General features: G+C 46.5%; 1 protein-coding gene across 4 annotated transcripts; it reads left to right on the plus strand.

The window, feature by feature from the left end:
* The first annotated feature begins 22 nt into the window (after positions 1-22).
* On the plus strand, positions 23-27,692 carry GSS (glutathione synthetase). Of its 4 annotated transcripts, none has more exons than XM_030825880.1 (13): positions 23-113; positions 3,955-4,091; positions 9,725-9,870; positions 12,822-12,897; positions 13,200-13,339; positions 13,998-14,114; positions 18,804-18,884; positions 18,987-19,064; positions 20,185-20,251; positions 23,698-23,892; positions 24,395-24,476; positions 26,246-26,435; positions 27,174-27,692. In XM_030825880.1, exons 2-13 carry the CDS (start codon positions 3,963-3,965, stop codon positions 27,295-27,297), a joined length of 1,425 nt encoding a protein of 474 aa, XP_030681740.1. In that variant the 5' UTR covers positions 23-113; positions 3,955-3,962; the 3' UTR covers positions 27,298-27,692. The 4 variants fall into 4 exon arrangements, with proteins under 4 accessions (XP_030681740.1, XP_030681741.1, XP_030681743.1 ...); XM_030825881.1 differs by having other exon boundaries at positions 39-117; XM_030825883.1 differs by lacking the exon at positions 23-113 and adding an exon at positions 152-237.
* The last annotated feature ends 116 nt before the right edge of the window (positions 27,693-27,808 follow it).

Raw genomic sequence — 27,808 nt, forward strand, 5'->3', positions numbered from 1 at the left:
GCCTAGCCGGGGCTGTCCGCGCAAGCGCACTGGGTCACATCGAGGCCCCGCCCCCTGAGCCTGGGTAGCGGCGCGAGGGCCGAGAGAACCGTGCGCGGAGGCAAGGCGAACGAGTAGGTTGGAGCGGCCACGGCGGCCGGCACGGGTCACGTTTCCTCGGGAGGAACGATGTGAGGGAGGGGTCTGGCAAGAGATTGGAACTCCGGAGGCCCAGAGATCTTGTGGCTGAAACCCTTCGTATGCGCGGGGAAACTAGTGTCTAGTGAGGGGGTTGGGCTGGCGCGCGTTGATCCCAGACTTTCCGGATCTCCTGCCTTTAGATCGGGCCGGTGTCGGGGCCTGTGGGCCAGTGAGACCGGAGCCAGTTAGAACTACAACGGGGAGCGATTAGGGCCAAACTTTGTCTAGGGTGGAAGCGAGCGGGCCAGTGAAGTTGGGCCAGCCTGGGCAGCCGACCGTGTCGTTGCCTTGGGGCCTTTCCAGGCACTGGCCTAAGTCCTGGCGATAAAGTCCGACCGATTTCCTTGTGGGCGTTTTGAGGCTTTCGGTGATCTGGCCGGTCTGTCATTCATTCTTCATTCATTCATGTGATGAATGAATACAGTACTAAGCGCGGCTAATTACTAGGTAGAGAAGTGATCAAGACAAACACTGTTCCTACGGTACAGGGAAAAGTGATGGGCTGTAGAATGTAGAAGCCCGGGGCGGAGAACAGGGACGGCTTCCGGAACTAAATCGCGAGCCCTGATCAGGAGTGGTGGGGAGAGTTCCAAAGAGAAGACAGCACCTGCCAAGTCCTGGTAGGGGGACAGAGGCCGACATATCCTGGTCACTGAAGATACCTCACTGTGAATCTGTTTCATGCCCAGGGAAGAGATGACAGTGGCCGGGGCTAGGCTACAGACACTGGAAATGGAGATAAATAAAGGAATTCAAAGTACTATATACTTAGGCAGCAAAATCCACAGGATTTGAGGAGAGTGAGATGTAGGAAAGAAGTACTCAAGGCTTGGGTACCTGGGTGGGGTTCATCAGAGGAGAAGCAGATTTGTGGGAGACAACAACAAATTCTATTCTGGTTGTACGGAGACTCGCAGGAAGCAATTGGATATTCCAGTTCGAAGGTAGGAAAGTATTGCTGTGAAGATGTAGATTTGAATGTCATCAGCAAAACATAAATAAAGCCAAGGAGGGTTGAGGCTGTAGAATGAGAAAAACAAAGGGCCCACTTAGCACCTTCATCTGATTTTTTTTTTTTTTTTTTGACAGAGCTTTGCTCTTATTGCCCAGGCTGGAGTGCAATGGCACGATCTCGGCTCACCACAACCTCCACCTCCCAGGTTCAAGCTATTCTCCTGCCTCAGCCTCCCGAGTAGCTGGTATTACAGGCATGAGCCACCACGCCCGGCTAATTTTGTATTTTTAGTAGAGATGGGGTTTCTCCATGTTGGTGAGGCTGGTCTTGAACTCCCGACCTCAGGTGATCCACCTGCCTCGGCCTCACAAAGTGCCGGGATTACAGGTGTGAGCCACCACACCTGGCCCATGGTGATTATTTTTACGTCTTCTCCTCCATGTCCCCAGTACCTTGTCAAGGGAGTGGCATTAAATGCAAATCAGTGTTTGCCAACTAAATAGACGCCCAACAGCAAACAGATGTTGGAATTCCAGAGTTGTGGAACAATGGGGGCTCATGGAGGGTTTCATTACTCTAATGTCAAAGTAATGGGTTCTTGTCCTGGCTCTGCCACTAGGCTTCTGTGTGACCTCTGACAAGTCTCCTCCTACCTGTAAAGACAGTACAGCCAAAAAATGGTCTCATGTATAGAGCTTCAAACACTGCTGATAAATTTCACACTGATTTTTCTCTTTTAATCCACACAGCAATCTTACTTGAAAGGGAAGTCGGCTGGGCACGGTGGCTCACGCCTGTAATCCCAGCACTTTGGGAGGCCGAGAGTGGGGGATCACGAGATCAGGAGATCGAGACCATCCTAGCTAACACGGTGAAACCCCGTCTCTACTAAAAATACAAAAAATTAGCCAGGCATGGTGGCAGGTGCCTCTAGTCCCAGCTACTCGGGAGGCTGAGGCAGGAGAATGGCGTGAACCCAGGAGGTGGAGCTTGCAGTGAGCCGAGATCGCGCCACCGCATTCCAGCCTGGGCGACAGAGCCAGACTCCGTCAAAAAAAAAAAAAAAGAAAGAAAGAGGGAGGGAGAGAGAGAGAGAAAGAAAGAAAAGGAAGGAAGGAAGGAAGGAAAGAAAGAAAAGGAAGGGAAGGGGAGGGGAGGGAAGGGAAAAAGGAAAAGGGAGAAGTCGTATTATTATGGACTCAAACCCAGGTCTGTCTGTCTGACTTGAGCCTTGTTCTTTACTGTGACTGCCCTCATCTATGTCTCACTCAACAGGGATATCATCAGGACCCTCTTGAGGTCACATGCGCATTCTTTCAAAGCATTGTGCTGAGGCTGGCAGACTTTCATAACTGGCCTGGCACTAGCTCTGTCATGGGGACAGGGGGACAGAGCTGAATGTGATGGAGGTTTCCTATTATTCTCTAACTCCCATCCTGGGGACCACTGAGTTGGGCAGCCATGTTCTATTAAATGGCAACAGGGCAGAACAAAATTAATGACTGTGTTTCCAGATTTTTACCCAGATCTTAAACTCCTGAGGCTTGCTGAAAAATGAATGAGTTATCAGGGTGTGAGTTTGTACACCTCTGTATGTCTCTGGGCAACCAATCAGACAACTTCTCCTATTACACTGGACACTTGGGTTTCAGTGATTTCCATCTTGCTTATGTGATTTCTCAAAAATATTTTCTGTCTTTTGGTGCTTTGATGATAAATGTCTATACATGGAATGTAATCATTTCCTGCTACTAAGATTCCTTCTGGTTCATATAAGGGAGGAGTTCACCTTATTCGCATTTCATGGTATTCCGCAAACAGCTCCCTCCCCCTTCGCATGTAATTTATTTGAGATCTGCTGACATGAGTTGTTGGAGCTTGAAGGGAACTAATAATGTACTGCAGTGACTCCTATCCCAGGAAAACTTGTTAAAAATACAAAGCCTCGGCTGGGCGTGATGGCTCACGCCTGTAATCCCAGTACTTTGGGAGGTCAAAGCATGTGGATCACAAGGTCAGAAGATCAAGATCATCCTGGCTAACACGGTGAAACCCCGTCTCTACTAAAATACAAAAAATTAACCAGGCGTGGTGGTGTGTGCCTGTAATCCCAGCTACTCGGGGAGGCTGAGGCAGGAGAATTACTTGAACCCAGGAGGCAGAGGTTGCAGTGAGCCAAGATCGAGCCACTGAACTCCAGCCTAGGCGACTGAGTGAGACTCCATATCAAAAGAAAAAAAATACAAAGCCTCAACCCATCCTTCCCATCAGGCCTCTTGAATCAGAGTCTCTGGGATGGGGCCCAGGAATCTGTATTCTTTCCCAGCTCCCCAGAATGTTCAGCCAGGTTTGGAAACTGATCTACCCGATTCTTCTTGTTTCACAGTTAGGGAATCTGTAGCTCTGGAAGGGGAAGGAGCTTGCCCCAGTCACATCTGATATTAGTGCCTCTTTCTCCAATGAAGAGCATTAGGCTGGGAGTCCAGAGACATGGGTTCAAGTCCAGGCTATACCAGTCATCACCTCGGGCAAGTCATTTCACCTCTCCGAGCCTCTGCTTCCTTACGGTGAGAATAATGCCATTGTGTTAGGAATCAAAAGAGAGAGTGGCAATGGAAATGCTTTGTCAAGCTTTCTATTTTGTGCACATGGAAGTTGGTAAGAGCTAGAACCAGCCAGTGTTCACTCCTGTATACCACGCTGTTCCCTTCCAACAGAGGTCAAGGTCCTGCTGTGTTGGGTGTGGCTGCCAGCCAGTTTAGGTGGTTGCTGGGCTTCAGGCCATCTGTCACCAACTCTTTTCTCTCCATCTTTTGCAGCTGTTGGGATGGCCACCAACTGGGGGAGCCTCTTGCAAGATAAACAGCAGCTAGAGGAGCTGGCACGGCAGGCCGTGGACCGGGCCCTGGCTGAGGGAGTATTGCTGAGGACCTCACAGGAGCCCACTTCCTCGGAGGTAAGCCCCTAGCTGCTCCCCACAGCATTCACCATGGCCCACTGGCCCCAGCCAGGCTGAGGGTCGCTCCTTTGCATCAGGGACCATATCTCTTTTGCCTTATTTTTTCCAGTAACTAAAATTGATCTCTAGAAGTAGAAAGTAAAAAAGCAGCGTCCTGGAGTAATGAAATTTAAATATGGGTTTGAAGTGTGACTTAGGCAAATTACTTAACCCCTCTCAGCTGCAGTTTCTTCAGGTGTAAAAATGGGATAATAATAGGACCTACCTCACTGGTTTGGTAAGAGAATTACAGGGTGATTCATGTGAAGCACTTTGCCCAGTGAGCTATTACTGAAAACCCCATAATCACTCTACCTTCTCTGTAACTGGTTTGTGATATATCCTTTCAAGCCTTTCTCTTACATTTATATACATAGATATGTATATATAGAAATATGTCTTTTTTAAAAAACAAATTGTATCATATATATTATTCTATGATATGTTTTTGGTTTTTTATTTAATAGTCTGTCTTAGAACTTTCTAATGCCTTCCATTGGGGTCAACTTCATTCTGAGGCATAGCATTCCAGATGTGGGTGTATCACAGTTTAGCTTCCCTCTACTCATGTCTATTTGGGTAATTTCTCATGATTTTATGACCATAAATAGCATTATAGGGAACATCCATGCGTATGTCTGTTGGGGCACCTATGTGAGTGTTTCTCCAGGTCAATATGTAAAAGTAGAACTGCTGAGTCCAAACCACACCTTTTTAAAACCTCATCCTTAGGAAAAAAAAAAAAAAGCTTTTTTAATTTGGTGACTAGGTAAGTCATTTTCATGGTTCAAATTCAAAGGGTACAAGGGTTTACCCTGTAATGCAGCCTGTGTTTTGGTTTCTTGTTGATTCTTTCAGATGGCTTATTCATAAAAAGTAACTAATAACAAGTAAATATATTGCTTGGGGCCTCGCTCTGTTGCCCAGTCTGGAGTGTAGTGGCAAAATCTCAGCTCACTGCAACCTCCGCCTCCTGGGTTCAAGCAATTCTCCCACCTCAGCCTCCCAAGTAGCTGGTACTACAGGCATGTGCCACCATGCCTGGCTATTTTTTTTTTTTTTTTTTTTTTTTTGGTAAGGACAGGGTTTCACCATGTTGTCCAGGCTGGTCTAAAACTCCTGACTTCAAGTAATCCACTGGCCTCTGCCCCCACAAAATTGCTGGGATTACAGGTGTGAGCCACCGTGCCCAGCCTCCTTTTGCCCACTTTTTTTTCTTTAACTTAACAGTACACCTTAAGACCATATTGGTGACTAAAGAGCTGCCAACATCTTTTCTTTTTTTAGCCAGCCCCATTCTTCTTTGTCTCTGTGTGCCCAGAACCTAATACAGGCCTGATGGAGTCCATACTCAGTAATTGTTTGCTAAGGCCCAAGTAAATGACAATGTCTTGTCACCTAAAGTTCGCTGATGGTATGGAATAGAATTGCTTGAGCTGTGAACCTAGATTTTGTGAATTACTTGTATGAATCTAAAATGAAGCATTTTCCCTTCCAAGCTTTTGTTTCTTCTGCTAATCAATAGGTACCGTGTGAAGATCCAACACTTGGTCTTTCTGGGAGGTAATGGAGCCTAGACAAGGTGCAATCCACAATGAGATTTCTAATCCAGAAAAAAAGTCAGAAAATGTACGTGTGTGTGTGTGTGTGTGTGTGAGAGAGAGAGAGAGAGAGAGAGAGAGAGAGAATGATTTTACTCCAAATCTTTACCAAATGCCTGCTCTATGCTGGGCCATTCTAGGCACTGAGGACAGAGAGGTGAGTCAGCCAGAGCCCTAGCCTCTGGAGCTCCTGGTCTAGTTAGAGAACATCCCACAAAACAAAACTAAATAATGTCAGCCCTATGAGGAGACACAGGCAGTCTGCTACACAAAGTTAACTATCATTTATTGAGTATTTAGTATGTGCCAGGCATTATTCTAAACACTTTGGAATCACTGACTCCTCACCACAACAGAGATAAGGAAACCGAAGCCCAGAGAGGTTAAGTAACCTACCTGAGTTCATTTAAATGGTAAAATAATTGGCAGAGCCAGGATGTGAACCCAAGGAATTTGGCTCCGGAGTCCATGCTCTGAACATCCATGCTTTTTTTCCTCTCCCAAGATACTATATAGGACAGCTGGAAGAAAGAGTAGTTCATTATAATTAGATGATTGAGATGGGAGGTGGTATTTGAACTAGACCTTAAAAGACAAACAGGGAAAAGGAACAGCATAGCAAGGACCCGAAAGTAGGAAAAGGCAAAAAAAAAAAAAAAAAAAAAAAATGTTCAAGAGAATGCAGCTGACTTGCAGGGCGCATAAGTGGATATAGTGGGAAAGAAGGCAGGCCAGCGTCAGACAGCCAAGGGGCCTTAGCTACTGGGTGGAGGAGGACTGTGAACTTTATCCTGTAGATTAGAGCTGCAAACTAGCCATATCTAGGCTGAGTATTTGGCTCCTGCAGTGTTTGGGGAGTTAATTTGTTTTTTACAATAAGTAATACATTCAAATACATTTGAACAGGGCTCAAAATTCAAAAGGGTATTCAGTACAGAGTAAGTCCCCTTCCTCCAGCCACTATTTCCCTGACCAGGGGCAAGCATTTTTAACAGTTTTTTTCACCAGAGTATTTTTAAAAAGTCAGAGCCAACATTTAAAAAAAAAATCATGAAATTAAAAAAACAATCTAGCAACCCAACTTGTCTTGAAAAATTATATCATCTGGCAGCTCCGGCCTACTTCCCTACATGGCAACAATTGGCTAGAGCAGAGTTTTGGCTGCCCCCTTTAGAGAAGATGCAAGTCCTTCTTTTTGCCACAACTCCCTGTTGCTTCCCTGGCTACAAAGCAGAATTTTGTCATGTACCCCCGTGCTATAGTTTTTTTAAAATAGTAGAATAATGTTTCTTTATTTTTTTTGAGACAGAGTCTCGCTCTGTCGCCAGGCTGGAGTGCAGTGGCACGATCTCAGCTCACTGCAACCTCTGCCTCCTGGGTTCAAGCGATTCTCCTGCCCCAGCCTCCAGAGCAGCTAGGACTACGGGTGTGTGCCACCACGCCCAGCTAATTTTTGTATTTTTAGTAGAGATGGGGTTTCACCACGTTGGCCAGGATGGTCTCGCTCTCTTGATCTTGTGATCTGCCCACCTCGGCCTCCCAAAGTGCTGGGATTACAGGCGTGAGCCACCGCACCCTGCCAATAATGTTATTTTATGTTAATGTCTCTATCAAAAGTGAGAAGATTGTGTGTTTCAGCCTTTAGCCTGTAGATAGCAGAGAACAGCTATATACTATTGATCCTAAATTCAGGAGGGCATAATGAGTCCTGGGACAGAGGCAGAGGGTTGTCTTAGCAGAAAAATTCTGAGTTTTTCAGGCCAAGATGAGACTTGTTGAGGGCGGCAGAGGTCTATGTGTTCAAGCCAAGGAAATGCTCCTGTGGTCATCACATAGCTACTCAGGGTATTAGGTCACCCCTTCTGTAATCTGCAGTCATTCCCATTCTAACTCATAAAGGCTTCAGGCTGAATAAACCTTGTTCTCACAAATAGCCTTCCTCAGTTTTATCTTAGATGCTGAGGCCAGGACAGTGGTATACACCTGTAGTCTCAGCTACTTGGAAGGCTGAGCATGAGGATTGCTTGAGCGCAGGAATTTGAGGCTATAGTGCACTATGAGGGCACCTATGAATAGCCACTGTATTCCAGTCTGGGCAACATAGTAAGACCCCATTCCAAAAACAAAACAAAACAACAAGATGCTGAGAAGGGTAATTTAGGAATTATCTACCAAAATTTAAAATAGATTTACCTGAATTACTTGATATTTTTACTTTCAGAAATTTAGAATGTACGGACTTTCTCATATACAAAAATATCTAGAATGTATATTCTAGGAGACCCATTGAAACATTAATGGTAATGGGAAAATAAAGAAATCACCTATATACTAGATCCAATAAATTATGGTATATCCAAAGAGTGGAATACTATACAGCAATTAAAAATAATGAAAACGCTCTATTTGAATATATAAGGAAATATTTAAAAAGCACAATGTACTATAGCTTGCTGTGGGGGTGAAAAAAAGAGAAAATATATATGTATACTATATATATATCAATACAAAGATGGCTGGAAGGATGTGTGAGACACTCGTCTGTCATTTGCCTCTGGGGAGGAGAACTGGGTGGCTGGGGCCCAGCCTTTTCCCCAGGAGACTAGAATGAGAGTGAGACATACTTCTCACTATATATTCTTATGTCTCTTTTGAATTTTGTATCATGTATTTGTATTACCTGTTAAAAAAATAATATTTTGGCTGGGCATGGTGGCTCATGCCTGTAATCCCAACACTTTGGGAGGCTGAGGCAGGCGGATCACTTGAGGCCAGGAGTTCGAGACCAGCCTGGACAACACAGTGAAACCCCATCTCTACTAAAAATACAAAAATTACCCGGGTGTGGTGGCACGAACCTGTAGTCTCAGCTACTTGGGAGGCTGAGGCAGGAGAATTGCTTGAACCCAGGAAATGGAGGTTGCAGTGAGCCGAGATTGTACCACTGCACTCCAGCCTGGGCAACAGAGTGAGACTCCACCTCAAAAAAAAAATAGTACTTTAAAAATAAATACATAAATACCAAGTTCTAACACTATAAACTTATACCACCATAATGACAAACTGATATTAACTCAAAGATTAAACTCAGGAATGCTTCATAATACAAGTCACAAGATTTTCTTTTCATCTCTTATCCAAGTTCTAGTTCAGTTGTTGGCAGGGATCTCAGAATGCCCTTTTCCTTTCCAGAATCAGTGTCCTGATGGTGTTTGGGTTTCTTGTCTATGATAAAGTCCAAAGAATGCGGAATGCAGCTGAACTCTAGGCCTGTTAACCTGAGTCACCATCGCTAACATTGGTGGAAAAAACACTCCTGGCTTCTACTAAGGGAACCAGAGTTCACTTGTCCTACTCAGTAACCAAATCAAAATCAAAAGGCAAGGAGACTGGAGTGTGAGCTCTTGATGCATGGAGGGTCCTGGGCTTGAACACCAACCAGCAAGGAGTAGGCTTCGGTGTATGTATGTGTGTATTGTTTTTAGTAACCATCCTGGTTCAAATCCCAGCACCCCCAGTTACTAGCTGAATATAATTTTGGATCTGTTAACCATCCTGGTTCAAATCCCAGCACCGGTTCCTAGCTGAATATAATTTTGGATCTGTTAACCTCTCTTTCTCAGGTCCCTTCTCTGTTAAGTGTGGATAATAATAGTATATTCCTCACAGGGCTAAATGATGAATCTATGTAAAGTATTTAAAATAGTACCTTGCACATAGTAAGTGCTCAATAACTTGTGGGTTTCTTTTTGTTATTTGCTTTTTGCTTTTTTGCTTCTCTCTCTTTAATATGTAGAGATAAACTATCACAGAATCTGGAAGCTCTCTGTGTTCCACTCTCCCCCTTCCACTCTCCCGAGGTAACCAGTAATCTACAGTTGGTGTGTCCTCCGTAAATGTAGGCCAGACTTTCCATGGGATTCCATTTGCAGGAAGACAACCCGTTCACAGATGCCCTACCCCTGTCCCATTCTCTCTTTTTGATCACAGGTGGTGAGCTATGCCCCATTCACGCTCTTCCCCTCACTGGTCCCCAGTGCCCTGCTGGAGCAAGCCTATGCTGTGCAGATGGACTTCAACCTGCTAGTGGATGCTGTCAGCCAGAACGCTGCCTTCCTGGAGCAAACTCTTTCCAGGTAGGGGATAGTGAAGCATGGGGGGCCAGGAGCTGCCAGAACCAAAGAACTGGAAGTTTGCTGAGCCGTGAGGTGTTACTGTGTCAGCTGACTTGGTAGGGTAGAGGAAAGGTACCTCCAAAGAACAAAAAGTCACAGGAGTCAGGAAAGCTGGCTTCTAATTCTGGTTCAACCAGTTATTTATATGGCCTCAAGCCACTCCCTTTCCTTCTCTGGGCCTAAGGTTTCTTCATCTGAAAAATGAAGAGATTGGCTTAAGTCCAAGATCCCTTTCATTGTTGACATTCTGTAATCCGTGACACCCTACTTTGAAGACTGAGATTTCCATTTGGAATTAGGGAAAGTCAGCCTAGTTTTGGAGGAAAACAGAGGTAGGGAAGGTTATTGGGTTAAAGTCAGATTTTCTACTTCTCTTAAGCAGCGATCCTTTCTCGTCACCTCAGGCCTCTCATCTTTGGATGGGATGGGGTACAGACTGGGCCACACTCAGGGCATGAGGAAGCAACCTATGAAATGGTTCAGCCCATGCACCCTTCTCTGTCTCTTTCCCTTGATCTTTTTTTTTTTTCTTCTTCAGATTCTGGGGCAATTTCTTAACATTTCTTTATTTATTTTAGAATTAAATATATATAGGCTGGGCGCGGTGGCTCAGGCCTGTAATCCCAGCACCTTGGGAGGCCGAGATGGGTGGATCACTTAAGGTCAGGAGTTTGAGACCAGCCTGGCCAACATGGGGAAACCCCGTCTCTACTAAAAATACAAAAAAATTAGCTGGGTCTGGTGGTGGGTGCCTATAATCCCAGCTACTTGGAAGGCTGAGGCAGGAGAATCGCTTGAACCCAGGAGGCAGAGGCTGCAGTGAGCCAAGATCACGACACTGTACTCCAGCCTGGGCAACAGAGCGAGACTCCATCTCAAAAAAAAAGAAGTAATAATACATATATATATATATATATATGTATATATATTCATTGTAGAATTAAATATCTATAAATATTATGTATTTACATATACATGCTAGACATGTATATACTGTACAGGTTGAGCATCCCTAATCCAAAAATCCAAAAGCTGAAATGCTCCAAAATTCAAAACTTGTTGAACACCACATGACTCTACCAGTGGAAAACGCCACACCTGATGTCATGTGACAGGTACAGTCAAAACACAGTCAAAAGTTTGTTTCATGCACAAAATTAATTAAAATATTGTATAAAATAATCTTCAGGCTATGAGTATAAGGTGTATATGAAACAAATGAATTTTGTGTTTAGACTTGAGTCCCATCCCCAAGATGTCTCCTTATGTATATGCAAATCTTCCAAAATCCGAAAGACTTCTGGTCCCAAGCATTTCGGATAAGGGATATCCAACCTGTAATTGCATGTCTTTGATTAATTTTTCAACAGAAATTAGACTTTTGTTAGAGACAAAATCTTTTAAAAATGTGTGGGTGAATATGAGAAGGGGTCATAATGGTAAGAAGCTTGGAAACCATTGACTTGTAGCCAAAAACCCAATGAGTCATGAATGTATGAACCTGCCCACCACTTTGCCCCTGAGCTGTTTCTTGGAATGGGCCCAGCTTTGTACCTGTAATCCTGGATTGTGGGAAACATGAGCAGCCTGGCTTATGTACCCTAATGATGCAATTATGAAGGAGACTTGCAGCTCATCTTTGCAATCCCTGCCTTCTCTGTTCCTCTCTCCTCTCATACACATATAAACCCTAGTTCCTAAGGGAGAAGAGCCCCTACAACACATGAAGGGGAGCACCTCTTCAGAAAAAGGAAAATGTGTCTCAACTTTCTTGGAGGCTGAAGCCCAGCTGGGACTCTCCTCCTAACCAAGGGCTGGCATGAGAGAGCTCACCCTTGGGAGAGAGCTGGCTGAGGAGCAGAGGAACTTCAGGGCAGGCCTGGGCTACTTGGCTTCTCCCACTGGTCTGCTGTGACGTTTCTGTAACAAGGTGAGCCAGGCTTGAGCATGTGTGCAGAATCCACCCTGAATCTCAAAGGGCAGTAAGTGTGACGTTAATTACCTGTGGATTCCTTCTTACTGTGGCTCTTGTTGAGGCTCCAGAAAACCATACTGGATAGGCCCCTAACACATGTCACACGTCATGGCAGTACACTGGGCTATGACGATGAGCCTGCATAGACACAGCCACTACTTTCATGAGGTTGATAGTCAAACAGGAGAGATGACACTAATCATCACACAAAGAAAATGTAAAATTGCAACTGTAGTCAGTGCTATAAAGGAGTGGTTCTTAGTTCTGTGAGAACACATAGCGGGGGGATCTGACTCAGATAGGGAAGGCTTCCCTGAGGAAATCACATCGTATGAGGACTAGTTGAAGAAGAAACAAACAAACAAACAAACAAAAAAACCAGGATATTTAGTTTGGGTCAGAAAAATCTTACTGGTGCACAGGGCATAACTGCTGTCTTCTAATCTCCGAGGGCTGCCATGGAGGAGGAGGAGAAGGCTCACTCTGGGAGGTCACAGAGTATAGGAAAAGCTATGGAGAGTTAGTATTAGGTCAACCAGAAGGCTTGCCAACCATCAGAGCTATTCAAGTAGAATAGGTATATCATGTCATTTTCTAGCTCTTCTTTGGAGCAGTATGTTCAACTCTTTGAATGTTATATCTTATTGACTTTTTACCACAACCCTAAGATATAAATATAACTATATTCTTCTCCATTTTAAACATCAGCAAACTGAGACACGGAGAGGTGCAATGATTCCCTGAGGTTGCCTACTAGGGATTTGAACCCAGGTCTAGAGCTGAATTCTTAGCCACTGTTCTCTACCACATTGGGGCGGACATTCAAGTTTTGGCCAGTAGACTCAGAGAGGATTCAGGAGTCAATGAGTAGGGATGGGACTCCTTGAAATTTTAGGTCCAATTAAGCCTGCAAAATATTCTCTGTTTCTTCCTCCAGCACCATCAAACAGGATGACTTTACCGCTCGTCTCTTTGATATCCACAAGCAAGTCCTAAAAGAGGGCATTGCCCAGGTAACCATTCCCAGCCCTACTCCAGTCTGTAACCTTCCCTCCCATCTCTGTTTGTTTTGTGTTTTGCTAGAAGAATTTGGTCCAGGCCCTCAGCTCATGGGAATCTGCCTCTCACTGGTCCTCACTGGGTTTATCCCAGTGACCAATTCTAGGATGACCAGAAGAATGATCCCACTGGGCTCAGGAGTGTTTGCTGGTACCTCTAATCTCTATGTAGTGTTCATGGTACCTGTGTGCTCTGTGGCTAGGTCCTCAGAGTCAGTCCCTGGGCAGGTACTCTCAGCCTTCAGTTTTCCCCACAGACCGTGTTCCTGGGCCTGAATCGCTCAGACTACATGTTCCAGCGCAGCGCAGATGGCTCCCCAGCCCTGAAACAGATCGAAATCAACACCATCTCTGCCAGCTTTGGGGGCCTGGCCTCCCGGACCCCAGCTGTGCACCGGTGGGTCCCCGGGGCAGCCCCAGGCATACCTGTGGGGTGACATGTTGATGGGTGTACAGTCACTGGCTAGGCCAGGGAACTCCAGCTATGACTGTGCTTTCCTGGGCCCTGGGTCACATGTTGCCCCTGGCCACCCTGACAGCAGTTTCCACTTGTAATCAGATCCTTGGTATGTCAGGGAGAAAAGGGACCTCATAGCTCATCTAGTCCTGTCCCTCCGTTGTACAGGCAGAGGGAACAATATCTTGAGAGCCCCAGAGAGAGGAATGCAGGGACTTCTGTCTGGAGGCTGGGCCTGGTAGCATCCATTTCTAGCAAGCAGTGATGCTCCAGGTTGCAATGATTTTAGATGGTCTGCAGCAGGATTCCAGACAGAACCTGGAGGCCCAGAGTAAGGGGCTCCAGCTCACTGGGATGCTAGGGTAGGTTGGGGTGGGGACAGAGGCTCTCAGGTCTCCTCTAGGCATATACACCAGGGGCCAAGGTTAGGGCAGCCCAGCATATTCCAACCTAAAGTGGATCTTCCAGGAATGTGATGGGAGGATGCTTTTTAGTGCTCAGCTGATTCTCAGAGTCATGTTGCTGCATATATGAGGTCATGGGCAGAGGGGTCTTCCAGGTCCATCCAATTACTGAACAGCCATCTCTCTTCCAACAGACATGTTCTCAGTGTCCTGAGTAAGACCAAAGAAGCTGGCAAGATCCTCTCTAATAATCCCAGCAAGGGACTGGCCCTGGGAATTGCCAAAGCCTGGGAGCTCTACGGCTCACCCAAGTAAGGGTGTGAAAAGGTAGCAGGAGGATCCTGCTTTAGTTTCAGCATTCATGGGTTTAGCAACTTTTTTTCTTGCCGGCCATCATTAGAGAATAAGGGGATTTTTCTAGGAATAGAAACTTACACCTTTACATGCCAAAATTATTTTAAGGTTTCCTTCTTAAATAACAGATGCTGACTATGATTTAACTTTTTCTTATTGACTGGAGGTCGTCATTATGACTGTCAACAATTGCAGCTTGCTGTAATACAGTAGTGCTACCTAGGGTTAGAGAGGCACGCAAGGCTGTTTGCCTGCACTAATAGCTCTGACTGTTAGGCTTTAAGTTCTTAGTCATTTCCTTTTTTTTTTTTTTTTTTTGAGACAGAGTCTCACTCTGTCGCCCAGGCTGGAGTGCAGTGGTACAATCTTGGCTTACTTCAACCTCCACCCACCGAGTTCAAGCAATTCTTCTGCCTCAGCCTCCTGAGTAGCTGGGATTTCAGGCGCACGCCACCACACCTGGCTAATTTTTGTATTTTTAGTAGAGACGGGGTTTCACCATGTTGGTCAGGCTGGTCTTGAACTCCTGACCTCGTGATCCGCCCACCTTGGCCTCCCAAAGTGCTGGGATTACAGGCGTGAGCCACTGCACCCGGCCTCTCATTCATTTTCTTCATAGTTTTCTTGTCTGTTTCCCAATTCTCAGCTCTTACTTTTGACTGCTGTTGGTGTGCTTGAATTTGGAATCCTCCACCCCCCATGCCCATGGCTCCCTTCTGATTTGCTGTGGTTTGGGAAAACAAATGATCCAGATTGTTATGACTGGGTCTGAAGAGTGTGAGGGCCTCTTGGATGAGTAAATGCATAAGCTTTGACTATGGAATTTTATGGTATCCTTTTTAACTGCTTAGAGGCGTTTTTTGCTTTCTTCCTATTTCTCAAGTGAAGATGTTAGGTAAGTGATTTTCAGATCATCGAGGGGCCTCTATACTAACAGTTATTGCAATGTTAATATAGCATTAATAGTCCTTAATGTACACTTACTAGTGCCACACCTTGTGCTAAGCTCTGTACGTACAGGATCTCATTGAATTCTCATAATAAGCTCTCTGAGGTCAATACTGTTCAACTCCCTCGTTTTACAGATGAGGAAACTGAGGTTCTGAGAACCGAAGTGAATTGTTAAGGCTAAGTGATGAGTTGGTGGCAGATCCCAAAGTCTACCTCCCTCCAAAACCTCCACTCTTAATCATGCCCTTACCTCCAAGGGAGCCTCTCTGTCCTTGCTAAGCCTCACTAAGACCTAAGAAACCTCAGACTGTGAGCATTTAGAAGTCGTCAGACAAATATTCTTTCAAGTGTATTGGCTAGGTTGTATTTTAAGAGAGTGAAACCAGGGGATGGGTCAGCTAGGGAACTGCTGACAGACAAATGCTGCAGAGGGTTTTGCCTGCCAGCCTGTCAATAAGGTGGACAGAAAATACTCGTGTGTCCAGAATTAGGCACTAGTAGGTAGGAGTTATGTGGCACCTGAGCCAGAACTGGCTTCCCCCGTTGTGAGAGTGAGATAGGTTCTTCTGCTGACCTAGCACACGACCTTGGCAAGTTAGTTCTTTTCTTCTCTGAGCTTCAGTTTCCTCATTTGTAAAATAGGAGTAATAATAATACCTAAAGGGGTGTTAGTGAGAATTAAATGAGATCATGGATCTGAAAAATGTTCTTAAAAATCTGTGTGGATCATTATGTGGTACTTTCAGTAATAATAATAGGCTGGGTGTGGTGGCTCACACCTCTAATCCCAGCACTTTGGAAGACCGAGGCAGGTGGATCATCAGAGGTCAGGAGTTCAAGGCCAGCCTGGCCAACATGGTGAAACCTTGTCTCTACTAAAAAATACAAAAATTAGCCAGGCATGGTGGCAGGCACCTGTAGTCCCAGCTACTTGGGATGCTGAGGCAGGAGAATCGCTTGAACCCAGGAGGTGGAGGTTGCAGTGAGCCAAGATCACCCCACTGCACTCCAGCCTGGGCGACAGAGCAAGACTCCATCTCAAAAAACAAAAACAAAAACAAATAATAATAGCTATCATTCGACAAGTATTAGTTTTAATTCATACAACGGCAAACCGAGGCTAAGAGAGTTTGAATAACTTGCCCAAAGTTACACAACCGGTAAGTGTAGAATTCATCTGCCTCTAAAGCCTATGTTCTCTCTACTTCCCTATTCTGCCTCTAAGAGATATGGTTCCACAGTATTGACTGAAAAACTGCATTGGTAGAGCAGATTAATTTTCGTCAATTATCTCATGATTTTTAAAATTTTTTAAATTTTTTAAAAATGGAAGCCTGCAAAATGACTTACAATTTCAATTTAGACAAACTCTCAAAGCATAGGGCCTGTGGTTAGAATGAGTAGAATAAGAAAAGGGGACTACTGGTGATAAAAGGTTGGGAACTGTGATCTTTTTAACCCCATTTTTTTTTTTTTTGAGACAGAGTTTCGCTTTTGTTGCCCAGGCTGGAGTGCAATGGCACGATCTCGGCTCACTGCATCCTCCGCCTTCCAGGTTCAAGGGATTCTCCTGCCTTAGCCTCCCAAGTAACTGGGATTACAGGCGCCCACCACCACACCTGGCTAATATTGTATTTTTAGTAGAGACGGGGTTTCTTCATGTTGGTCAGACTGGTCTCGAACTCCCGACCTCAGGCAATCTGCCCGCCTCGGCCTCTTAAAGTGCTGGGACTATAGGCGTGAGCTACCACGCCCGGCCATAACACCCTTATTTTATAGATGGGAAAACCAGGGCCCAAGGAACGAAATTGCCTTACCCAAGTCAATTACCAAGACACACTACAAGTCACTGGCAGAGCCAGGACTAGCACTCAGGGGTCCTCACCCCCAGCCAGCATGCTTCCTTAGCTGACAACTTTCCTACTAGGAAACAGACTGCTGAGAACTGCTCAGAACTGAAGGCAGGAGAGGTCACATATGTTTTCTGAGCCCAGCTCTGATTGTTTAGCAGTTGGCAGGCTGACTTAATTAGCTGGGGCGTGCAGTTCCTCTTTAACCTCCAGCTGCCAGCCTTCCTCCTCCACCTCTTTCTGGAGGTGGGCCAGCCTGGGCCAACTGCCACCCTCCCACACACGCCCTCACCCATGAGCGGGACAGTTTAGGCTGCAAAGTGAAGAGCAAAGCTATTGGCACTTAGGACTCTCTCAGGGCAAGACGACTTGTGAGAGCACCACTTTTAGTTTGTCTCTCAGGCACCCAACTCAAAGCCAAGACTCAGCTTAATGTCACATCTGACCTCATGAGATTTCAGGCAAACCAGGGGAGGGGACTTACTAAGACCTATATTTTGGCTAAGCAGAAAGGAGTCAGGCAAACAGAGTTTAGACCAAGAGGTTCAGCCAAGGTCGGGAAGAAGCAGAGATAGACAAAAGAGGCTAAGTAGAGGAGGTCAGGGAGTATACACTTAGAATCCTAAGCCAAAGCCTAGGGTTCCGTGGGTCTCAGGAAGAAGCCACAGACACAAAGCAGTACAGTCACAGCAAAAATGGAGTTTGGAGGCTGAGCGCAGTGGCTCACACCTGTAATGCTAACACTTTGGGAGGCCGAGGCAGGCATATCACCTGAGGTCAGGAGTTTGAGACCAGCCTGGCCAACATGGTGAAACCCCATCTCTACTCAAACTACAAAAATTAGCCAGGGGTGGTGGCACACACCTGAAATCCTAGCTACCCGGGAGGCTGAAGCAGGAGAATCGCTGGAACCCAGGAGGTGGAGGTTGCAGTGAGCCTAGATTGTGCCACTGCACTCCAGCCTGGGCGACAGAGGGAGACTCCATCTCAAAAAAATAAATAAATAAAATAAAATGTAAAAGAAAAAAAAATGGAGTTTGGTACTGCTGAGCATTCGCCCTAGGAATCTGTTAGGGGATTTGACCTATCTTTGACAACGGAAATATGTTAGCTGGCAGTCAAACAGATAGTTCCCTGGCATAAGCTTTTCCCTGAGTCCTCAAGCCCCTGCCTCTTTAAGAAATACATGAATAATCAGAGAGGAAGAAGCCCCATAAGCCCTAGTGATCTCATTAATACTATGAGATCAAACGTGGCCCTGTGTACATTACAGGAATCTTGGGAGGGCCCAGGAGATAATGTAGTTGTTTGTAGTTGGCCCTGTGGGTTTCTGTAGGGTTCCATTTCATGTAAGAACCACACTCCTTTATTGTATCCTTTACAATCTAGTAATAGAGCCATTAGCCCCGGACCCCCTGCGTTGTTCTTTTACAAAATGTTCCTCAATACTCCCACTTGTTTATTCTTCCAGAAAGATTTTAGAATTATGTTAAGTTCTAAGAAAAAGTCCTCTTGGGTTTTTGAAATGGTTTTAAATCTAAATTTTAATTTGCACAGAAATTCATCAACCCATGACATCATTAAATAGTTCATCTGCCCACTGGAGAAGGGTCAGAGGCATCTTCATTTTTGAAGTTTTCTATTTTCAGGAAATCATATGTGATAGCATCAGGTGTCTATGCCTGAGGTAATCCCAAGGTTCCCGAGAGAGGGAACATCTGTTCTTTCAGGGAAGCCGTGTTCTTATTCTTATTCCAGGAGGTGGGGCGGTGGGGGGGTTGAGGGGAGAAACAAAGGAAGAACAAGTTCTATAGTAGCCTTGGGCCACCTGTGCTCTTTCGCCAGTGCTCTGGTGCTACTGATTGCTCAAGAGAAGGAAAGAAACATATTTGACCAGCGTGCCATAGAGAATGAGCTACTGGCCAGGTGAGTAAAGGAAGGGGGACTTCTAGGTGTGGCTCCAGGATTGGGGTTGGGGCACTCAGAACATAGCCTCCATTCCCTGTGGCTCTTGCCCATTTTTCCCAGGAACATCCATGTGATCCGACGAACATTTGAAGATATCTCTGAAAAGGGGTCTCTGGACCAAGACCGAAGGCTGTTTGTGTAAGCGTTCGCAAGAATCCAGTGGAAGGCTGGTTTATGAAACTCATCCTGCCACCCTCTTCCCCAAAATGTTTCTTTCTTCTGGGAGATATGATGGCTTGCTTCCTTCTCTCATAATTTCTGAAATATCTCATCCTCCCAGGAAATTTTGGAGAAAGCCACCACGCTGTGCTTCTATCAGAGCTGTTGACATTCTGGATCAGGGTCTCTTTAGAGATCATCTTAGTTTTCATATGCCCTAAGTTCCCAAAAGTTTTCTTGCCCCTCTTAGTAAGGTGAGGTCAGGCCTGAGAAGCTGAGCTGGGCAGTCAGGGAGGAAGAGGAGCAGCTGGCTCATTCTGTGATTGGTCTGGATGCCACTGTCTGAGCTCGGGCCTGGATTTGTGTTCCAAGCCAAGCCTTATCCTTCTCTCTAGGGGCCACCACCAGGTAGCTTTAGTGCTACATATCTGGGTAGCATTGCAGCACATATATTTAGACCTAGACCTTTGTGATTGTTAAAATTAAAACTGTCCATGGAATTTCACAATACCACTCACTGTTTTTCAAAATGTGCTTTTATCATAACAAAACAAAGTAGTTAATTTACTTTTCAGATAAACTAGACAATATCAAATAGGTCAAAGAAAAGGAAAAGACGTTTAAAAAGTCTGTGTCTTAATCAGACTCATCATTTTACATGTTTGCATTGCCACCTTCACCCCTGCCATTAAAAACTTTTTCAGTCTGGTTTCAGCTGCTTTAAGCAGTGGAAATGTAAAGTGTTGTTTTACTACACATGGCAGTATGATTCTGCTGCTCGGTAATTTCGAGCCAACATTTTTATGCATTTACCAAATTTGATTCTAGTGACCTTCTTGTTCCTTCTGGCCTTCTTAGAATGACTCTAAATCTGGAATATTCTAAAGTATACCGTACGGCACACCTCCCTGTTTTCAGTGGAAGCCCTGGTAGTGTGGATATCTACTTTCACTGGTTCCAGTGAACCCCTGACCAGGCTCCCACTGTGGGCTGAATTTTGAAAAAGCCAAGCTCATCTTGATGCACCCTGAAATAGATTGAACCACTGAACAAATCAGTTATAATTTAACATAGCAGCCTTCTCCATCCTGTGTTCCAGGGATGGCCAGGAAATTGCTGTGGTTTACTTCCGGGATGGCTACATGCCTCGTCAGTACAATCTACAGGTTGGTATTTTCTGTGAGACCGTTCTTTGCCTCCTGGGACCCACAAGAGCTCCACAGAGATCCAATTCAGGCTTATAACAACCTGGGTTTTCCGAGTCCTCACTTCACTTCTTTCTCAGGGAGCTTGCCACTAGAACCTCCTATCCTCCCTCAAGCCTTTTGCTACCTCTCACTCTACAAACACGGTCTTCTAGAATTGGAATCCTCAGGAAGCCACAGAGCTTCAGCCATTTACACCGTTTGCAGAGATGTGCTGGCAAATGTTTAACAACAATCAGCTCTCACTAGCTGATGTAAGCCAGTTCCAGCATACTGCTGACCATTTTTTTTCTGCCAACTCTTACCTTTCCTTTATCTGAATCAGAAAGTTTTATCATCGGCCGGGCGCGGTGGCTCACGCTTGTAATCGCAGCACTTTGGGAGGCCGAGGTGGGCAGATCACGAGGTCAGGAGATCGAGACCACGGTGAAACCCCGTCTCTACTAAAAATACAAAAAATTAGCCGGGCGTGGTGGCGGGCGCCTGTAGTCCCAGCTACTCAGAGAGGCTGAGGCAGGAGAATGGCGTGAACCCGGGAGGCGGAGCTTGCAGTGAGCCGAGATCGCGCCACTGCGCTCCAGCCTGGGCGACAGAGCAAGACTCCGTCTCAGAAAAAAAAAAAAAAAAAAGAAAGTTTTATCATCTCCTCATTCATGTTAATGACAGTAATATCACCTCATTTTGCTATCCTACCGTGTAGTTTCATTAGTGTCCACATCCATTATTTCATTTAACCCTCACAACCACTCGGTGAGGCATATAATTATCCCCATTATACAGATGGAGAAACTAAGGTTTAGAGAGATGGAGAGGCTTCTCAAAGTCCCCACAGGAAGTTTCCAGGTTTTCTGACTTTCAGGCCAATGGTATTCCCATTCTTCTCTGCGCCTAACATCCACATCATGGAGAGGCTAAGAAGCTCTGCTGTCAGCTGGGAGATGATAAAGGAGGAAATCAGTTTAGAAATACCATGGGCAGTGAGCTGGAGGTCATGAGCTTGACTGCCTCTGTGTGATGATGGGCAGGTTCCTGACCCTTTCTAGGTCTGTTTCTGTGAGCTGGGGGAGCTACACTAGAAAACTGAGGGGGCTCCTTCTAGGTCTGCAATTCATCTAGGACTCCCCGCCAGGGTAGAGCTCCATATGAGCAAGCTCTACAGAGGTGACATCTCGATAGAACATCCTTTTCTTTAGATCGGTGGTTAGCAGTGGTGGCAACTTGCTGACTACAGGAGAGATAAACTGTCTATTGGAAAAATAGGTCTAGATTTCAAAACAGGACAAAGAAAACTTAGAAGAGTTTGAGAGAACAAGGAAGGAAAGTAGTGTTTAAAGAGATAGACTTTTTTTTTTTTTTTTTTGAGACAGAGTTTTGCTCTTGTCAACCAGGCTGGAGTGCAGTGGTGCAATCTCGGCTCACTGCAACCTTTGACTTCCAGTTTCAAGCAATTCTTCTGCCTCAGCCTCCTGAGTAGCTGGGATTACAGGCACCCGCCACCATGCCCAGCTAATTTTTGTATTTTTAGTAGAGACAGGATTTCACCATGTTGGCCAGGCTGGTCTCGAACTCCTGACCTTATGATCCACCCACCTTGGCCTCCCGAAGTGCTGGGATTACAGCACTGTTAGCCACCACGCCTGGCCAAGAGGTAGACATTTTTAGGGAACTGAGCAGCTCAGAGCAGGTTTAGACATGGAGAGAGATCTAGAAGGCTTAGTGACTTGCTAGGTGACCCTGGGCGAGTCCTTGCTTATCTTTGGTTTTGCTTTCCTGCTTCTAACATAATGGGGTATTTCTCTGGGTTTATTTCTGATGTTCTGGTCACCTGTGATTCTGCGTGGAATGCCAGACTAGTAGTGGGGTTCCTGGGGTTATTGATGAGGATCGGGTGAAGGTGCTACAGGTGGACCAGTAGTATCAAAGGAAGGACAGCATTGGGTGGGGGCCACAGGAGAGACCTGATCCTGCTGTGTGCAGCTTGCAGTGGTCTGGAACCACAGACAGACTGTCTCCCCATTGCATGAGAATGGGAACTGGAGTTGGGAGGCGTGATCCCCTGCTGTTTCCTTGCCTTTTATACCCTCAGCTCTTGCAGTAATAAACCATTCATCCTGTGATCACCCACTTGAGACCTTTCTTCATATTATTCTCTTAGCCTGAGTATCCCTTCCCTATCGAGTCTCACTTGTCAGGCTCTACCTGTCCTTCAGAACCCCACTCAAATTTCAACTTATTCAGCAACAACAACAAATATTTATTGAGCAACTGCAAAGTGCCAGGAACTGTGTTAGGCACTGGAGATACAACAGAAAATGAGGAAAATGATAAGAGCCCTGTGCTATGGAGCTCACAGTCTGGTCAGAGAAATGGACATCAGAAAGTAAACAAAAATATGGCCATTTACTGTGGCTCATACCTGTAATCCCAGCACTTTGGGTGGCCTAGGTAGATGGATTGCATGAGTTCAGGAGTTCGAGACCAGCCTGGGCAACATGGCAAAACCCCATCTCTACAAAAAATACAAAAATTAGCTGGGTGTGGAGGTGTGCACCTGTAGCCCCAGCTACTTGGGAGGCTGAGGAGGGAGGATCGCTCGAGCCCGGGAGGTGGAAGTTGCAGTGAGCCAAGATTGCACTATTGCACTCCAGTCTGAGTGACAGAGCAAGACCCCCATCTCAAAAGAAAAAAAAAAAAAAAGTAAACAAAAATAGAGAAAAAAATTGAGATTTGTGTATGTTTGTGTGCGTGTGTGTGCATGTGTGCATGTGTGTGTTTTAGTTTCAGGTAACTGCTTTCAATGAAACAACTGGGCAAAAAGATAGAGAATTATGGGAAATCCACATTAAATAGAGTGGACAGGGAAGCCTTCTCTGAAAAGGTGACATTGAGCTGAGATGTAAGGATGGTAAGGATCCAGCTATGCATGGGAAAAGCCGAAAGGAAGGGGGTTTCAGGTTGAGGGAAAAGCAGTGCAGGCCCTAAGGAGGGAAAGAGCTTTGTGATTTGAGGAATGACAGGCCTGTGTGGCTAGAATGGCAGAGACTAGGAGTCAGGGATGGTACAAGGTTGAAAAAGTAGACAGGAGCCAGCTCCTGAAGGATCTTGAAGGCCATGGTAGGGAGTATGGAACACAGTGGGAAGCTGGGCACATAGACAAGTGTTCCACCCTTACACCTTCTATTGTTTCCCACAGATTGGGGGATTCTTGCCTTTGCGGGGGCTCACAGTCTGGCACAATGATACATAACTATAACATATCACACCTGGCTCACAAGGATGTTACAATGATCCTGGGTGATAATGAGGGTGAAGATACAAATCATGATACCTGGCACCTAATGGATGTTCAGTAAACATCAGCTGAGGTAAAATAAAGTCGAATTCCTTTTGTCTTCTTCCTTCTGCAGAATTGGGAAGCACGTCTACTGCTGGAGAGGTCACGTGCTGCCAAGTGCCCAGATATTGCCACCCAGCTGGCTGGGACTAAGAAGGTGCAGCAGGAGCTGAGCAGGCCGGGCATGCTGGAGATGTTGCTCCCTGGCCAGCCTGAGGCTGTGGCCCGCCTCCGCGCCACTTTTGCTGGCCTCTACTCACTGGATGTGGTACGTGGGCAGCCTGTTTCTCCTACCACAGGCCTCCTAGGTGGCAGAGACCTAGAGCCCAATGTGTTGGGGCGGGTGGAGCTGGCATTGTGACAAGGGTTGGTGATGCTCTGGAGAACCCCCAGAACTCTGAGCAGAAGGGCAGCCTCATAATGGAAGGATGGGGGCTGGAATCCTTTGTAAGCTCCCTCAGCAAAGGTAGAGATGAAGATGGCAACCAGAGGGAAGGGACTAAGGCAGGTGGCAAGAATTGAGAAGCGTATCAGGCTGCCTGCTGCAGAGCCCTGAGCTGTTGCTAAAGAAAGGCCAGTTCTCATTGCATCGGCTTCTGCAGGGGGTTTGTTGGGAGTGTGATCCAGATAGTAGCATCCCACCTGAAGGAATCTATGGCCGTTCTCCCTCCCGCTCTTCCTCTGATGCTGCTCTGCATAACCAGCTGGACCTAAGCTTCTTGCCTCTTTAGCCTTTAAACTTCTGATAACTGCTTTCTGCCTCCTGCCAGGGTGAAGAAGGGGACCAGGCCATTGCCGAGGCCCTTGCTGCCCCTAGCCGGTTTGTGCTAAAGCCCCAGAGAGAGGGTGGAGGTAGGTGGATCCCCCTTTGCAGGACTCCTCAATGAGAGGGACTAGCAGGCTGTGGCCAGTGCTCATTGGCACTTACTCTGGGCACAGTCCCGGGCATGGGGGATACTATTGGAACTGACACAGGCCACATGTTGGACAGTGTCCCCTAAGACCCTGTGACCAAGGCTGGGAGCACAGGGGAATCTGATTAACCAGCATTGAAGGGTTTGGACAAGTTTTACCTGAGGTGCCTGTGGGTAGATTGTTGGGAAGTGGAGTAGGGTCATATTAGGAGACTGGAGAGAATACATGTCTGTTTTCCTTCTAGTTTGAAACTCCTTGAGGTCAGGGGTCATGTCTGCCTCTCCAGAGGAGAGGATTTTTTAAAGTTTTGTCTTAAGAGGTGGGTAGGAATTTCTCAGGTGGAAAGGAGGAAGAATGTTCCATATAAAAGGGACAACCTCAAGCCAAGGCACTGGGCCATGGAAGTGTGGGATGTTTGGAGGTTAATGAGAAACTGGTGAGGCTGGAGGGGGAGCTGGGAGGGGACAGGGATTTAGGCTGGAAAAATGGTTTGCATCCTGATTATAAAGGGGCTTGAATATATACTGAGAAATTGAATTTTATCTTAAGGGCAGTGGGAAGCCATTAGAGAGTTTTAAGCCAGGAAGGGACTCATTGATCCAGGACTCAAGTGGTTAGCAGTGGTGGGAACTTGCAAAACTTACAAAGTTTCTGCATTGTAGAAGATGTCCTGGAATGAGGGCAGACATTGGTAGCAGAAAGACCATGGAAGAGGCTGATACAGTTGTTCAGAAGAGCAACGTAGAGGCCTGGGCTAGGGCTATGACTGTGGGGCCAACTGGAGAGACATGTCCTAGACAGTGAGAGGGCAGTGGAAGGGAGGAGTTAAATATGACTCAGGGGTGCCTTTTGCCTGATTGGGAGTAGGAAGGTCCAGGAGGGGCAGGTTCAGGCAGAAGTAATAAGTTCTGCTTGGACAAGTTGAGTTTATTTGGGTGCCAGTCACATGATGTCTAAGCAGGGAGCCTGCATTAAATATTTGGAAGTTAACAATTTTTTTGGGTTTTTTTGTGTTTTTTTGTTTGTTTGTTTTTTCTGAGACGGAGTCTCGCTCTGTCACCAGGCTGGAGTGCAGTGGCACGATCTTGGCTCATTGCAACCACCACCTCCCAGGTTCAAGCGATTCTCCTGCCTCAGCCTCCTGAGTAGCTGGGACTACAGGTGCATGCCACCACACCCAGCTAATTTTTGTATTTTTAGTAGAGATGGAGTTTCACCATGTTGGCCAGGATGGTCTCAATCTCTTGACCTCATGATCCGCCTGCCTCGGCCTCCCAAAGTGCTGGGATTACAGGTGTAAACCACCATGCCTGGCCAAAAGTTAACAATTTTTACGGTATAGATGGAGACTCAGGAATAGATCTCCCTGGGAAAATGTACATGGAGGAGAGAGCAAGCGTGGAGGACCAATTCCCCTGGGACCCCAGCATTTACGAGAAGGAGCCAGTAATGGAGGTTGAGAAGGAACAGCCGTAGGTAGGAGGAGAACCAGGGCGGAACAGTGTAGTGGAAGATGTGTTCACTGCATGCGTAAGGGCTCTCCTGTCAAAGTGAGCTTCCCTCCTGGGGAGCCAGATATGCCCTGGCTTCACTGAGCGGGTGCCAGGAACTGAGGCTGCTGACTTGCCCATGTGGCCCCAAAAGTGAGGGCATGGGATGGAGGAGGTAGGCAGAGGGTCCAGGGTGACTGGCCAGTTTCATTGCAGGTAACAACCTATATGGGGAGGAAATGGTACAGGCCCTGAAACAGCTGAAGGACAGTGAGGAGAGGGCCTCCTACATCCTCATGGAGAAGATTGAACCTGAACCTTTTGAGAATTGCCTGCTACGGCCTGGCAGCCCTGCCCGAGTGGTCCAGTGCATTTCAGAGCTGGGCATCTTTGGGGTCTATGTCAGGTGAGCCAATCAGGAGAAGCTCTTTCTACTACCTGCTTGCAAGAGTGCCAGCCAAGTGAGCCTAGAGGGGAACACTGGAAAGAGTCAGGAATCCTGGGCTTTGGTGCCAGCTCTGCCAATCCCTAGCTTTATTACCTGTTTCTTTATCTATTAAATGAGGTCGGCTGGGCGCGGTGGCTCACGCTTGTAATCCCAGCACTTTGGGAGGCCGAGGCGGGCGGATCACGAGGTCAGATCGAGACCACAGTGAAACCCCGTCTCTACTAAAAATACAAAAAATTAGCCGGGCGTGGTGGCGGGCGCCTGTAGTCCCAGCTACTCGGGAGGCTGAGGCAGGAGAATGGTGTGAACCTGGGAGGCGGAGCTTGCAGTGAGCCGAGACTGCGCCACTGCACTCCAGCCTGGGCGACAGAGCAAGACTCCGTCTCAAAAAAAAATAAAATAAAATAAGGCCAAGGACCCAAGACCTGCCCACCTCACCAGGGTATCAGATGAAGCCCTGATGAGAAGTCCTTTGCAACCGTGAAGGAAACTCCAAATAGCACCGAGAGGACTCAGAACACATGGTTTGACAACCTAGGACTAGAAGGAGACTCCAGAGAGGCATAGAGACTCTAAAATCCTAGCACTTTCTTGGGTATAGTCAGTTACCCATGTACTGCTCAGCTGGGTCCAGGGAAGGTCCTGGGTTTGAGGCTGAGTCCAGGTGATGTGCGTCCCCTGCCTCGACTTCTATAGGCAGGAAAAGACACTCGTGATGAACAAGCACGTGGGGCATCTACTTCGAACCAAAGCCATCGAGCATGCAGATGGTGGTGTGGCAGCGGGAGTGGCAGTCCTGGACAACCCATACCCTGTGTGAGGGCACAACCAGGCCACAGGACCTTCTATCCTCTGTATTTGTCATTCCTCTCCTAGCCCTCCTGAAGGGTATCCTCCTAAAGACCTCCAAAGTTTTTATGGAAGGGTAAATACTGGTACCTTACCCCAGCTCTCCATCTGAGGACCAGAAAAGTTGTGTTTCCCTTAGATGAGATCTAGAGGCCCCCAAATCCTTGAGATGTGGGTACAGCTGAGGGGAAGCTGCTCTGAAGTAAAGGTCCATGAACCCTGCCCCACTCCTGTGAGCCCCTCATCAGCCTTTTCAGCAGGTTCCAGTGCCCGACTTGGGATAGGACTGAGTGGTAGGAGGAGGGGGAGTGGAGGGGCATAGCCTTTCCCTAATTCTGCCTTAAATAAAACTGCATTGCTGATTCAGTGATGATTCCTTACTTTGTGCATAGAGGGGAGGGGGGAGCTGTAATCTACATTAGCCCACTTTAGATGTATTAGAGCAGGGAAGTGACTGGTCTGTAATCAGGGTCCCCCTAGAC

Source organism: Nomascus leucogenys, chromosome 13 (assembly GCF_006542625.1).
Source record: "Nomascus leucogenys isolate Asia chromosome 13, Asia_NLE_v1, whole genome shotgun sequence".
Lineage (NCBI taxonomy): Eukaryota > Metazoa > Chordata > Mammalia > Primates > Hylobatidae > Nomascus > Nomascus leucogenys.